Source organism: Euprymna scolopes, chromosome 18 (genome assembly GCF_053919585.1).
Source record: "Euprymna scolopes isolate OS-2025 chromosome 18, ASM5391958v1, whole genome shotgun sequence".
Taxonomy (NCBI): domain Eukaryota; kingdom Metazoa; phylum Mollusca; class Cephalopoda; order Sepiida; family Sepiolidae; genus Euprymna; species Euprymna scolopes.
In genome coordinates this window covers 81,264,721-81,278,280 of record NC_136499.1, presented here as the reverse complement: position 1 = coordinate 81,278,280, position 13,560 = coordinate 81,264,721, and the positions used below count along the sequence as shown (strand labels likewise).

The following is a 13,560-nucleotide window of genomic DNA, read 5'->3' as shown; positions in this document are numbered from 1 at the left end:
ACCAGCTCCAGACCCCAGAAGCTGCACTGAACTTTTGCCAGCAACGGAAATTGTTGGCAGAAGCCAGGATTGTGTACTTGCAAAGAGAACAAGCCTTTCTTACGGTTATGGTTGGAGGTGTAGAAGTGTAACATGTCGTCAATGGACCTCCATTAGGATTGGGAGCTTCTTCTCAAAATCCTGACTAACCATCGCGTGTATAATAAAAATAATATACTTATGGACGTTCGAGATGGCATCTACAAAAAATCTCCATCGCGAATGTGGGTTACGTTCTCACCACACAATCGTGGATTGGAAAATTTTCCTGCGTGATATATGCAGGGACTATTTTCTTAGGAATCCCCGGCAAATTGGAGGCCCAGGCCATACAGTAGAAATCGACAAGTCTGTTTTTAAGCGCCGGCAGACTTGTGACACCGGTCTGAGTCTTCGGTGGATACGACCCTGCCGAAAAGGAGGGTTTCTTGGTCACTGTACCAAATAGGAATGCCGAAACCCTCCTTCCACTAATAAATAAAAAGAAATCCTTGTTTCTGGCAAAAAAAAAAAAAAAAAAGTCCTTGTTTCTGGCGAAAAAAAATGTACAAATAACCCTTGTTCCTGCCCCCCCAATGCTTTTTATTACCCTTTTTTAGGCTTTTCCATTTATTTGACATAAAGAGTTGCAAAAAAAAAAAAAATTAACTTTTACGTGTTTAAGAACGTTTTAAATTTAAAAATTGAAAAAAAAAACAAAAAAACAGTTCAGACAAAAAAAAAAAGTTAACAAAAAAAACTTGTTTTATATGTATTTATTTTGAAAACAGAAAACAATTCCAAACAATAATAATAATAATAATAATAATAAACATAAATGAACGGTAGGTTTTTGCTTTTTACTTATTCAATTTTTTTATGTTTCTACATTTTACAATTTCATTGTACAGTTATTTTGTTGTAGCGTTGTTTTTATTTTATCGCCAATGCTCGGTTTTATCCGGCTGTTGACGTCATGCGCCGGACAAAGCCGAGCAAATGCTGAGTTAGGTCTGGTTCGTTAAATGCACAAGTACTGTTGTTTTAATATTTGATAAATCATGAAGTTTTCAACTACCCTAGCAAAAATAATCTACTCGGTGACAAGCAATATGGATTTGATGTGCTGACTTATATCAAACACGATCAGTGAGTCTGCTGATAGCGGTTTGGTTATTAGAGCAATAGCTACATGAAATGAATACATGAAAATTCTTTGATGACGTTTGGCACAAAGGTCTCCTTTACAAGCTTGGTAGCAATGAAATATCTGGAAATATCTTCTCAATTATCAAATCCTGTCTGTCTGAAGCACATAATATATATGCCGACCTACCTCAACGATCCATTCTGGGCCTAATTTTTTTCATGATCTTCATCAATGATCACTCAAATCAAATTCCAAGATCATTTGTTTACATATATGCAAATGACACAACCGTTTATAGCAACACTTCGAAGAACATTAATGATCAAGATCTTTCTGATTATGAGTATGTGGTGTAATGAGGAAAATGTAGTTACTTTTAATATGTCTAAAACCAAGTTTCTCTCCTTTCACTATCAATGCTCAGATTTTCACTTTTCCTCAAGGATTGACCTTTGAAATTTAGTGAGAAATTTCTTTTAGGTTGCTAGGCTTTTCTCTATTGTATTCTTATTTTTATGGTAGGTACTTGACTCAGCTCCAATTTATGATCGCCACTCGTGTAAAACATTCACAAAAACTTGCCTATCTATAACCACTGTAAATAATTTTCTAGGCTTCTTCTATATACCTAAAACTAAATCTAACTTTCATGGGCAATGTTTTTTTTTCAAGAAGTACCCATCAATGCAACACAACACAACAGGACTGCTTCCCAGTTGACTACAGCATGGTTGTTTTCACGTCCAATGTTAATAAATCTTTTAAATCATCTATTCTACCGTTTCAATTATTACCAATCCTCAAGGTATTCGTCTCACCGTCTACCTGACAACTTAACTAACCCTTATCCTCGAATGACCATTGCGCCTTAATAAGCAATGAATCATTAATATAAAACAAACCATCAAAATAAAGCAAAATACAGAATAAGTAAAAGATTAGTATAAGGTGAGAATAAGATGAAGACATAAAGTCACTTCAGTTCAGAAAGGTGAATCATGAAAATCAAAGTAAATGAAAAAAAATTCAAACCCAACATAAACATAACACGAGCTGCTATCTAGCGAGCAGAACCAGACCTCTACTGAACACTTCATGCCAATTTTACCCAATTATGTCTACAAGCTTTGTTATGCTTCATTTTTAGAATTTCTTTAAAGGCCCTGTCGGTGGGGCATTAGAATATGCCGACTGCCCCCCTGCTGAGGATAAAAGTCCCTCAATGGGGGTCCTGGATATGACCTTAAACTATATCCAGTGATGAGGCCCCAGCTTGTGGGCTTTGGGGAGTGTGGAGCCACCCTTTAATTACCATTGCTCCCAGGTCCACTCTGACCCGGAGTGGTAGTACCTGTTAGGGTCCCAACTATGGGTTAAATAGAAACCGACGTGAAAACAACAAATATATTTTATTAAAAAAAATTTTTCTTCAAAATCTTTGGATTCGGCATTAAATAACCCGAAAAGGGTTGATATGCCATAAAACAAAAACAACCAACCAACCAATTTCTTTAAAGATGAGAACATTTAGTTACATGATTTTTAATAACTTTATGAATCGAAAAGCAATAGTGTAAGAATCTAATTTTTTGAAGAACGTTCAATCTGATAGACAAACTAATGAATAAAAAATGATTATCTAATAATATTAAAAATAAATATTAAAAAATGCAACCATTAAGTCTGTAGTTACCTAATGCATTTACATATTAAAAAATGCAACCATTAAGTCTGTAGTTAGCTAATGCATTTACATATAAAAAAAAGTAGTTAATAATTTACTGTTGATTCTGTTACTTTACTGAATTCAGTTTTTTAAATTGTTTCTTTTTATGCAGGAAATTAAATTAAATAGAAAACTCAGCATAAGAGAAGTTTTGATATGAACAAAATAAAGTTAAATCAGTAATAAAATCTTACTCTTACCAGAGCATTTTTCATTTACATCTAATTTGTAGCCTTTTCGGCATATGCACCTTCCTGTGTTTTCATCACAGCCTTGCTCGCACCATCGTGACTCACACATATCTGAATTGTAACTCCGTAATATTGGATTCTTCACCTCTGCAGATAAAAAAAAAAAATCATTACAATCATTTAAACCTCATTATCATGCATATGAAATGTTTTAAAACATCCAGTGATGATCAACATTTTTATGTGAATATCACTCTTCACTCAATAAACATACATAATATTTGTACAAAAAGATCCATAACTACGACCTCTAACCAATAATAAAGATGGTTTTCTTTTCCTTGTATAGTTTATTTATGTTTATATTTTAATTGAAAAATTTACTGCAAAATTTCCCAATACAAAACAAGCAAAAATCACCTATTGAATTTGGTAAATATTTTGAGAAACATGCAAATTAAATGAAAGGCACAGTGCTACTCTGTGAAAATAATGTGTATATAATTTCTTAGAGAACTAAATTTAGAATACTATTCTACTCTCTAATCTTTAATAGATTGAACAGGTTTTTTTTAATAAAATGCAGTATGCAGTAACTTCTATTAGCAGAAAGTATTAGGCAATTGTCGTGAAGTGTATTTCATGGTTGAGTCAGTAATCAACAGTTTAGCATACACATTTCTTATCCTGCCTCGCTAATTTACTCGCAGTTAATTAGTAAAATTACATATCACTATACTAATGGTATAGCGTAATTATTGTATTGATAACATTTATTTAACAAGATAGGATAAGTCTGAATTCAGTAACTATGAATTAGAGAATAGCACTTGAATCACGCAAATGATTTACAATTTTAGTTTTATTGTAATTTCATATTATAAGTTAATAAAGAATAAAATATGTATAAAATATTAAAATTATATAAAGTAATTCATCAGGAAGCTGTACTAGTACTACATTTGAACTTCTTGGTAAAGTGGTTAACAGTGGCTCTAGAAATATACTGATTTTTTAAAGACAAACTAAAATAAATATGCTTGAATCATGACATTTATAAAGATGAAACCATTTCATTAAGTGTTGTTTTTCTGCTAAAGTCAGAGAGGTTAGTAGTAAGCAAATAAACAACACGCTTCAAAAGGAACAATCAAATGCTACATGTTACATATGACAGTCATTTCTGACTGAAATTATTTAATCCTACCGATGGTCAAAGTGGAAACCTGCTCATTTAAATTAAAATTCAAGACAGATATTCTTATCTGTTGAGGAAAATTTAAAATAGAAACAGTTACTCGTTTTCCTAAAATTTGAAAAATTGTTTTTACATAATATCGTTTGCCCTAAATGCCATGAATTCTAATTTATTTTGGAACTGAATTGAATTTTATGACATGCTGATATTATACTTGATCTGTTCTGTCTATTAGGAGAAATTCTTCTAGACTTATGCAATTTAATTTTTTTTTCACACCCAGATTACCCATTTGTGGGGTGTTGAATTCTATGTGCAATACTGCCTTCCAGGGGAGTCCAGTAAATAGAAAATAGACATTTTATTGAAACTTATTTCAAATTTGAACTCAACCTCAGATCAAAAGTCTCAAACTCAAATCCAACTGTTCTCTTCTCTCTGCACTTTCCACACTGACTCCCAAAATAAAGAAGACAGCTCTTTTATAGAGAGACCCAACCACATCTCATTTGCATACCCCCTCCCCCCTCTCGTCACATCACGTGATTTTCAGTCCATAAATACCAGGGGGCGGCCATTTTTATTTTCTCTTTTTTTTCTTTCCTAACGCGAGCCACACGATGCATGAGGTAAGGTTCTTTACTTTTAACCACACGCCTCCTTGATCTCTAAGATCAATAATTAGTATCATAGTCTGCCATCCACGCTGGGCGTCTTCATTCACGGTGCGATCGTCGAAGAGGCTCTTCTTCAGACACTTCAACATCAGCATCAACCTCCCCTTCCTCTGATGGCAAGGAGACTCTCCGTATATCTAAAATGTGACGAGGCATTCCGTCAATCGCTACCTTGTTTTTGGAGAGTACTTCAGTCACTATACCTTTTCCCCAGCGAGTCGTGCAACGAGAATTAGGTGGTTTCACCCACACCTCTTCACCAACTGCGATGTCCACGCAGGCCTGTTCTTCTCTCTGCGTTACAGCCAATGGATGTCACCATTCATGAGAAAAAATAGACCAGTGCGGCACTGAATTTTCGCCTTGACCAGCCTTCGGCATCATATTGTACCAAAAAACTGCTTCTTGGGGCGAAATCTGGCTTCTTGATGCCACAGCTTTTATAGTGCGATGGTGCCTCTCTATAATTCCATTTCCACTTGGACGGTATGCAGCTCTAAAATATAGCCCCACATTCCACTTCACACATAAGTCTCTAAAAACTTCCGAGCGGAAAGACGTACCATTATCCGCCAACACCTCTTCTACTGGCCCTCTTTCCATAAAAACCTCTTTGACAACTCTCTTTACCTCTTCTGCTGTTTCATTCTTGCTTTTCCGCCATATCGCTACTCTCCCAGGCCCAAAATCAATCATCTCTTGGCTAGGTCAACCTTGGCTTCAGGGATCTCATTTCCTCGCCCAAACATCAATTTTCCTGCCTTATTGTTCTGTAGTCGAAATCCCAAAGCCATTCCGTTTTCCAGTGACTCAGGCGGTTTTGTCGTCAGTCCATATGCTTTGATATGCTCTCTCACCCTTTCCGCAGTCACCTCTGTTTCGTCCACTAGTACATCGTCGATGTAAGAGCAGGTGCCTCTCTTCACTGCATCATCTTTGGCCAACACTGTCTTAAGAACTGCCGTCATTATCTTTAGTGCGGAGTTCAGACCAAATCCTAATCTGGTCAGACAATAAACTTGACCTTTGTACTCTACCAATTGATATTTCCACAATTTCTCATCCACATGAAGTTGGAGGTTGGCTGACTTCAGATCCACAATTTTAGTTGCCTGCTTCATCCTCCTCCATTTCCTTATGACTTCTTCACACACATCGATTCCATCCTTTGTGTGACAAGTGACAAAGTTGTTCAGCTCACGGAAATCAAACACTGGCCTAACTTTCTTCTTAATAGGTTGGACCACAGCCATGAGTGGCAAAATTCCTTCAACTTTCCCTGACCATGGCATTAATATTCCTTCATCTATCCATCTCTCAACTTCTTTTTCAAATTGGGGCTCCGCAGCTCCTTTCAATGTGCTTTTGTAGCAGCTTACCCGATTCGTCAATACAGGTGGCTCCGCGGTTCATCGCCATTCTACCATCCATTTTTCGCCATCGAAGCAGGCTCGAAAGTCATCATTCTCAATCAGACATGATCGGAGTTTCGACGGTTGGTTGGTATCATCCCTGGTTACACTTCCTGTTATTCCCAGTGCGCTCTGATTGCCAAACTTCACCTGGCCTTTAGCAATAGTAGCTCCTTCCAGTCGGTCTATCGCGTCCAGGCCCAGCACCACATCAATTTCTGCAACCAGTCTATCCAGCACGATCACTCTTAGCTGCAATGGCATATTCCTTACTACAATCTCTGCATCGGCCTCTCCACAGCATTCCACTTCTCTGCCATCCACCGCTCTAACGTTCCATTCCAAGAGTTGGCGACGCTCGTAGTAATAAGTGTTGTCGTACATCCAGTATCAACAAGAGCTCTAGCCCTCTTTCCATTGATTGTGATCACTAACTGTGGCAACAAACTCTCATACGCTTGTTCAGTATAAAAGGGGTGACTACTGGTGCAATAGCACCCCTTTACGCGTTTCCCGGAAGCGAAGGGCAATTCCTGCTAATGTACCCTACTTGGTCACACCGAAAACAAATAATGTCTAGCCGTGGCTCTCTACAGTCTCTCATCAGGTGTGGTCCTTGACATCAAAAGCATTTACCGGTAAATCCATGGCGTTGCTTCATCACTGGTCGCTCCTTTCTGCTTGCCACAGCAGCCGTGACTGCCCCCAGCTCACCGGGCTGTTTTGCAAAAACTCTAGCATGCCTTAGAATCTCCTCCACCTCCATGGTTTCAATATCAGTAAGTCGTTGCAGTTCCATGGAGATGCGATCAGGGAAACCAGTTACAAGCGCCAGCTTTACAGTCTTCTCAAGGCTGCGTCCCCCATATCCAGCCAATCCTGCTAGTCGCCTTATCTCTGCCACGTACACGTCCACAGACTCCCCAGTCCAGGTGACTCTTTTGAGCTTGTAAGCCTCAAACGCGCTCTCGGAAAATGCGGTCTTTAACCGGTTTTCAATGCTCTCAGCAATGGCCTAATCTGTCTCTCCCATTTCTAGATAGACCGCTAGAGCACTTCCTTCCAAATACATTGGTATTAACGTGGCTACATCCTTGATCTTCTGCAGCCTTGCCACCAACTTCAGCTTGTTAAGCCACGCAACCACGTCACCTTCTCCAGTAAATGGCCTCCGGATATCGCTGCTCAATCTTACTCGGTCACCGATTTTTGTCACTGCGCCGAAATAGCTTGACGTTAAATTTGAACTCAACCTCAGATCAAAAGTCTCAAACTCAAATCCAACTGTTCTCTTCTCTCTGCACTTTCCACACTGACGCCCAAAATAAAGAAGACGGCTCTTTTATAGAGGGAGCCAACCACATCTCATTTGCATACTCCCTCCCCCCTCTCATCACATCATGTGATTTTCAGTCCATAAATACCAGGGGGCAGCCATTTTTATTTTCTCTTTTTTTCTTTCCTAACGCGAGCTGCACGATTCATGAGGTAAGGTTCTTTACTTTTAACCACAGCAATTTTATTTGATCATTTTTTTCTAGGTTGTTTTCCCCACTCCTCAACACGAAGTATTTGTTACCAAATTAAGAAACTTTATTTTTCCAATGAATTGAACTTTATTCACACACACACACACACACACACACACAGAGAAATTGTAAATATATGCTTTTTGCTTAAATGCTGGGAATTCATTAGTTAGCTTTAGATTCCACAGAGTGAATGCGGTATAGTGGTAAATGTTGCCCGTCAAGAGTAAGTCGCCAAAGACTCCCATTTCAACTTAATTTACAAAGACCTTGCAACACTCCCCTCCCCAGATCTTATAGGGCCTCGTGCCTAAATTTGTTGTCTTTTGGAGATTTTACTTCTTTAAATTTTTTAATTTTTTCTTTAAACGGAATAAATTAAATATGAAGATCAAAATGTAGTGTCTGTTCTGATACTTACATCGCGCGAGGCAGTGCTGTTCTGGTGACACATTCTCGTGCCCGGTACACCTGACGAGCTTTTTGGGTAGCGTTCTGCCCGCACCCCCACTTTGTCTTTCTCTGCTCTCCCCCATGGGGTGGTCTGAGTTGATAATTTACGACCTTCCCCGCAAACACTTTCTCTCTTCCCTCCATTAACTTCCCACTCCCTCTCTTAGTTCTATCTCCCCTCTTGCCGCCTTTTGGCGCCACTTCTTGTTGGCACCAAAGTGGGCTCCCCACTTTGCACGCTGTCTCCACGTCGCTCTTTTCGGTGATTTTTAAAAGAAGAGGGAACCAAAACGGACACCCCCAGCCCGGGCGCCACCAATATGGTTACCCTCAGCCAGGGGGCCACCAATATGGATACCCCCAGCCAGGGGACGACTCCTCAACAGGAGGAGCAAAAACAACCACTGATGGGGCATACGCCAGGATATGACAGCATTGAACGCTCCCCAGGAGGGGGAAAATTTACCAACAACTCCTCCCAAGGGCGACTCCCCACAAAAGGGAGCAAAACAAAAATCGGTCGTAGCATCTCACTCCAACCACAAAAAGGAGGAGGTGCCAGGCCAAAAGGACAATAAAGGGGACAGTGCTCCCCAGGAGGGCTGCTCCCCCAAAAGGGGAGCAGATCAAGAAAATGAGGGGGCATACTGCCTGGACCTCACAAACGAGGAAGGGGCAGATGGCTTCAAAGTAAACAAAAAAGATCATGCTCCCCAAGAGGCTGACTCCCCAAAACAGGAAGCTGCTCCCGAAAAAGACTCTAACCAAGGAGAGTCAGGCCCAAAAGACACTGAAAAGGGAGCCCCCCCCAAAAAAAGTGACACTCCCACAAAAGGACAGACTAAGAAATCTGGAGAGGCAGGAAGCGTCGCCAATAAACAGGTAGGGGTGACTTCCATGAAAGACCAAAAACGGTCTAACCCCACCAAAGACCCCATACCAACACCAACACCACCAAGAGGGTCTGCGTGGGGGAAGACCATAGAAAAACAACTGTCCCCTCAAGAGTATAGAGATCTGTACCTGACAAAGTACAAACAATACATAGAGGGGGCAGATATAAAACCCATACCGGTGCCGATATACCGGAAAACCGCCTCCTGGGGATGAAGAAGGAAGACATGGCAGAGCTCCTCCACAAACTTAACATCCGAGTACTATACCCGTACCAGAGGAGTTCGCCGTGTGGGACATCCTCCTACTCACCAAGGACGATGCAGAGAGACTCTCCCTCCAAAAAATAAAGCATGGGAGAGTCAAACTAATACCCGAATACCAGGGCAAGAAAAGGACTCAGGTGCAGGTATTTAATGTGCCAACCCAAATACATGCGGAACTGTTAGGATGCCTCTTCAGCCAGTATGTTGAGGTGGAACAGGTGACCCCAGTACGGTCAAAAACTGGGACTCACCTGGGCTGCTACACAATAGCAATGAGGCTGAAGAGGAAGGGTGTTCGGGTGATACCAGTGCTGCTGACATACAAGGACGCCAGCATAACGGTAGTGGTGGAGGGCCATCGTCCGCACTGCTGGTTCTGCCAAAAGCAGGGCCACATGGCTAGGAGCTGCCCCCAAAGGGTAACCCCTAATCAAACGACCCAAAAGGTGGTTACAACCCCTGAGACAGCGCCCACACTAAAACAGGCAGCAGCAACCCCTGCAACCGCAGCAGCAACCCCAGCTCCAAGGAAAACTCAAACCACCCAGGAAGCGAAGGGGGAGGAATGGAGCATAGTAGTGAGACAAAAATGGAAGCCCATAATCCCTTCCACCACTGTCCCACCACCAGCCCAAAAATTGAGGCAGCAGCCTCTGCAAATGCAGCGGCAACAACAGCCACCGCAGCCGATGCCGTGGAAACAGCTGCAGCAACAACAACTACCACAGCAGCAAAAGCAGCAAGTGCAGCAGAAGCAGCAGCAGCAACAACACCAGCGAGAGCAGCAGCAACAAAAACAGCCACAGCAGCAATTAGAGGAGCAGAAACAACCAACGGCCCCCACACCAATCAAGACGGGGGATCAAGCAGAGAAAAGACTGAGGATGAATCCACAAGTGAGAGGGAGAAAAACTCAACCTCACCTCTCCCTGGTTCATTCGAAAGAATAAAAAAGAAAAACAAAAGAAGAAAAGGGGAAGAAAAGGTGACCCCCACTCCCTGTAAACATACGTCACCCCTAACAACAAAATCCACTTCCACCTTCAAACCAGACACCGCACCAACAACAAACATGGCACCAACATCAGACACCGCACTAACACCAGACATTGCATCAACATCAGACACTGCATCAACATCAGACACTACACCAGCACCAGACATTGCATCAACACCAGACACTGCATCAACATTAGACACTACACCAGCACCAACACCACGCACCACACAAACACCCGTCCCCACACCAATGCAAACTGAGCCACCACCCCAAAAAGAAAAGGAAAAGAATGAACCGAGGAAGGGGAGAGATTCCTCTACCTCTCGCAGACCAACCAAATTAAAAGCCCTTACCCCCGAGGAACTATGTTATGTAGACCCTCTATCTGTGGCAACAGACATTTCCCATCAGCAGAGGAAAAACTTAAAACCTCTGCTCGATTACAAACAGATAGAGGGGAAAGATGTAAATATCCTCTCAAATTTCCCGGACGCCCCACTCCTAATAACTTTTGTCAGAACTCCAGAGGCCTGCAAGACCAACTTGTGGACAAGGCTGCAGGCCGCTGAAGGGGCGTTTCTGGGAATCGAACTGGTGAAGAAAAATGACCCTTCCCTTGACAAACTGTCAAAACAATGCAAGGGAAGGGTCCCAGTCTTGGTCCATCCATCACTCTACAGGGCCATGAAATTAATTGATCCTTTGGATGTCGGCGGCATTGCGAAAGAAGGTCAGGATATGAAAAACCTGACCACCTTGAGCATAGCACATAACGTCGGCGTCCTCTCCCCGGCTGACTTCAGAGCTGAGTGTGACACACCCTAAAGTAGGTACCATGGCTTTGAATTTGGCTAGTTTGAATGTGAGGGGCTTGAGATCATGTCCCACGTTCACTTGGCTAGGCCAGGCACACCAAAACTAGCTATGGCCCAGCTGAAGCTAGGAAATAGGCCTAAGTTAGTGGCTCACTGGAAGTTAAACACCTCCCTTCTGGAGATACAAGATTTCCAAGAGAAGCTAATAGAATTAATTCAAAAAGCACTAGTGGGGGCAGTTACTATGGGTAGGTTTAAAAGCCAAAATTAAAACCTTCTCCATCAAGTATGGCCAGCGCCTCGCACTAGATAAGGCCAAGATGAAGAAGAAGCTAGAGCAGAAACTAGCCCGGGCTACGGGGGAGGGTGATAGAGTTAGTCAGGAAATAGCTAAGCAGGACCTTCTGCGTGAGAATAGCGAGCGTTATGAAGGTCAAGTAGTCAGAGCTAGGCTTAGGCAATAAAGCAGTCAACTCCAACACCGACACGCGTTTTGAAATTTCTAGGTGTGGCTCGAACAAGTACATTGCAAAGGTAAGACATCCGGATGGACGCACCCTGCAATCGACTCGGAGATCTGCGAGGGGTTTCGAGAACATTTCGAGGAGCATTTTATGCAGCAGCCCGATCTTCCGGTCCTTGAGTTTAGCGACTATTTGGCTGACTCTACCCTAGAGCGGCTAGTTGCAAGGGCCGGGTGACGGAACAGGAGGTTTTTACTGCACTGAAGCAGGTCAGCTCTGACAGATCGCCGGGACTCGATGGTCTGCCACACGAACAGTATTTGAGGCTGTCACCCATGTTTCTGCCTCTTCTGACGAATGTGTTCAACCATTGGTTTGCTCAGGGACAAGTCACCAAGGGAGTGATCACATTACTGAGGAAAGGTGACGGGCATAGTGGGAAGAGTTAGACGATTACAGGCCCATAACTCTGCTAAACACAGAGTTGAAGAAGGTCCTGTTGAATCGGCTGCAGGTTGTTATCAGCAAGTTGGTTGAACCGGAACAGAACTACGCTGTGAAGGGGAGATTGATTCAGAACAACTTGCATCTGATACGCACGATCCTAGAGGGAGGGATAGATGATGACACGGAAACCATGCTGATCAACTTAGATCAGTCCAAAGCTTTCGATAGGGTTGACCATCGTTTCTTGGCATCTGTTTTAGAGGCCACCGGTTTTAAACCGGACTTCTGCAAGTGGATCTCCATGATGTATCGACAGCCCACAGCTGTTGTTCAAGTCACCGTAAGCACTCGAAACCCTTTGTTATCTCTCGGTTGGTTCGTCAGGGTTGCCCACTGTCGCCCCTGCTCTATGTCCCGGCTAAGACGTAAGGAAGCAAATTCGGCTCTGTGTGGAATTGCTATACCCGGTGGCTCAGCCGCCAAGGTATTCGCGTTCGCCGATGATGTCACGGTCTTTGTGTCGAGCTTCAGAGACATCGAGATTATGTCGAAGGCGCTTGTTCAGTACGAAAGAATTACAGGGACCAAGATAAACCACAGCAAGTTGGTAGAACTGCGGTTGGGCGCCTGGAGTGGCAACGCCAACCTCCCGGCACCCTTCAGCTGGACGAATGACCCGGTTTGGATCCTCGGCGTGTGGTTCGGACAGGGTCTCCAGCTTGACAAAAATTGGTTGGAGGTACGGTAAAAGGTGGAGGCTGCAGTCAATTCGTGGCTTCCTAGGAAACTTTCCTTAAAGGGTAGAGCTGAGGCGTGTGCCACTTACGTCTTTCCTCTCATCCTTAACTGGCCATACTTCCCCTGCTTGCACAACACCTAACAGCTCTTGTCGAACTCTTGTCCTCGCTTCTTTGGGACAGAGGAAGACACTGGGTGAGCAGACAGGTCTGTATTCAACGTCTGTGTGAGGGAGGCTTGGGAATGCTGGACTTGAAGTGCCATCGAGATGCTGAGAGGCTGGCCTTCCTGAGCCACTACATGCAAGATGACCAACCGTGGAACCCCGTGGTTACTGCCACCTTCCCTGATCTCATTCTGGACCCTTCTATCAAGAGCAGTCGTAGGCCGCGGGGAGAATATGCCTACATGAAAGAGTGCTGAGCTACACTAAAACGAGTACCAAGGTCCAATGACCTTGTGACTGCTATCCATAGGGAACTAGTGAAGGGGGCCGCCGACGTCCCGCTATACGTGTGTTTGGGTTGGCAGCAGAGTAAGATCTGCTCTGCGTGGAGCTGGGCGCCAGGTTCGAGTCATCTG

At 42.9% G+C, this 13,560-nt stretch overlaps 1 protein-coding gene across 8 annotated transcripts in view; it reads right to left on the bottom strand.

Moving 5' to 3' along the window:
* Positions 1-13,560, bottom strand: part of LOC145297666 (uncharacterized) — a 1,332,115-nt gene that overhangs the window by 770,315 nt on the left and 548,240 nt on the right. For all 8 annotated transcript variants that reach the window (XM_080143840.1, XM_080143841.1, XM_080143838.1 and 5 more), the window contains exon 8: positions 3,095-3,232. In XM_080143840.1, coding sequence (XP_079999966.1) covers positions 3,095-3,232 — 138 coding nt within the window. The remainder of the gene's footprint in view (positions 1-3,094; positions 3,233-13,560) is intronic.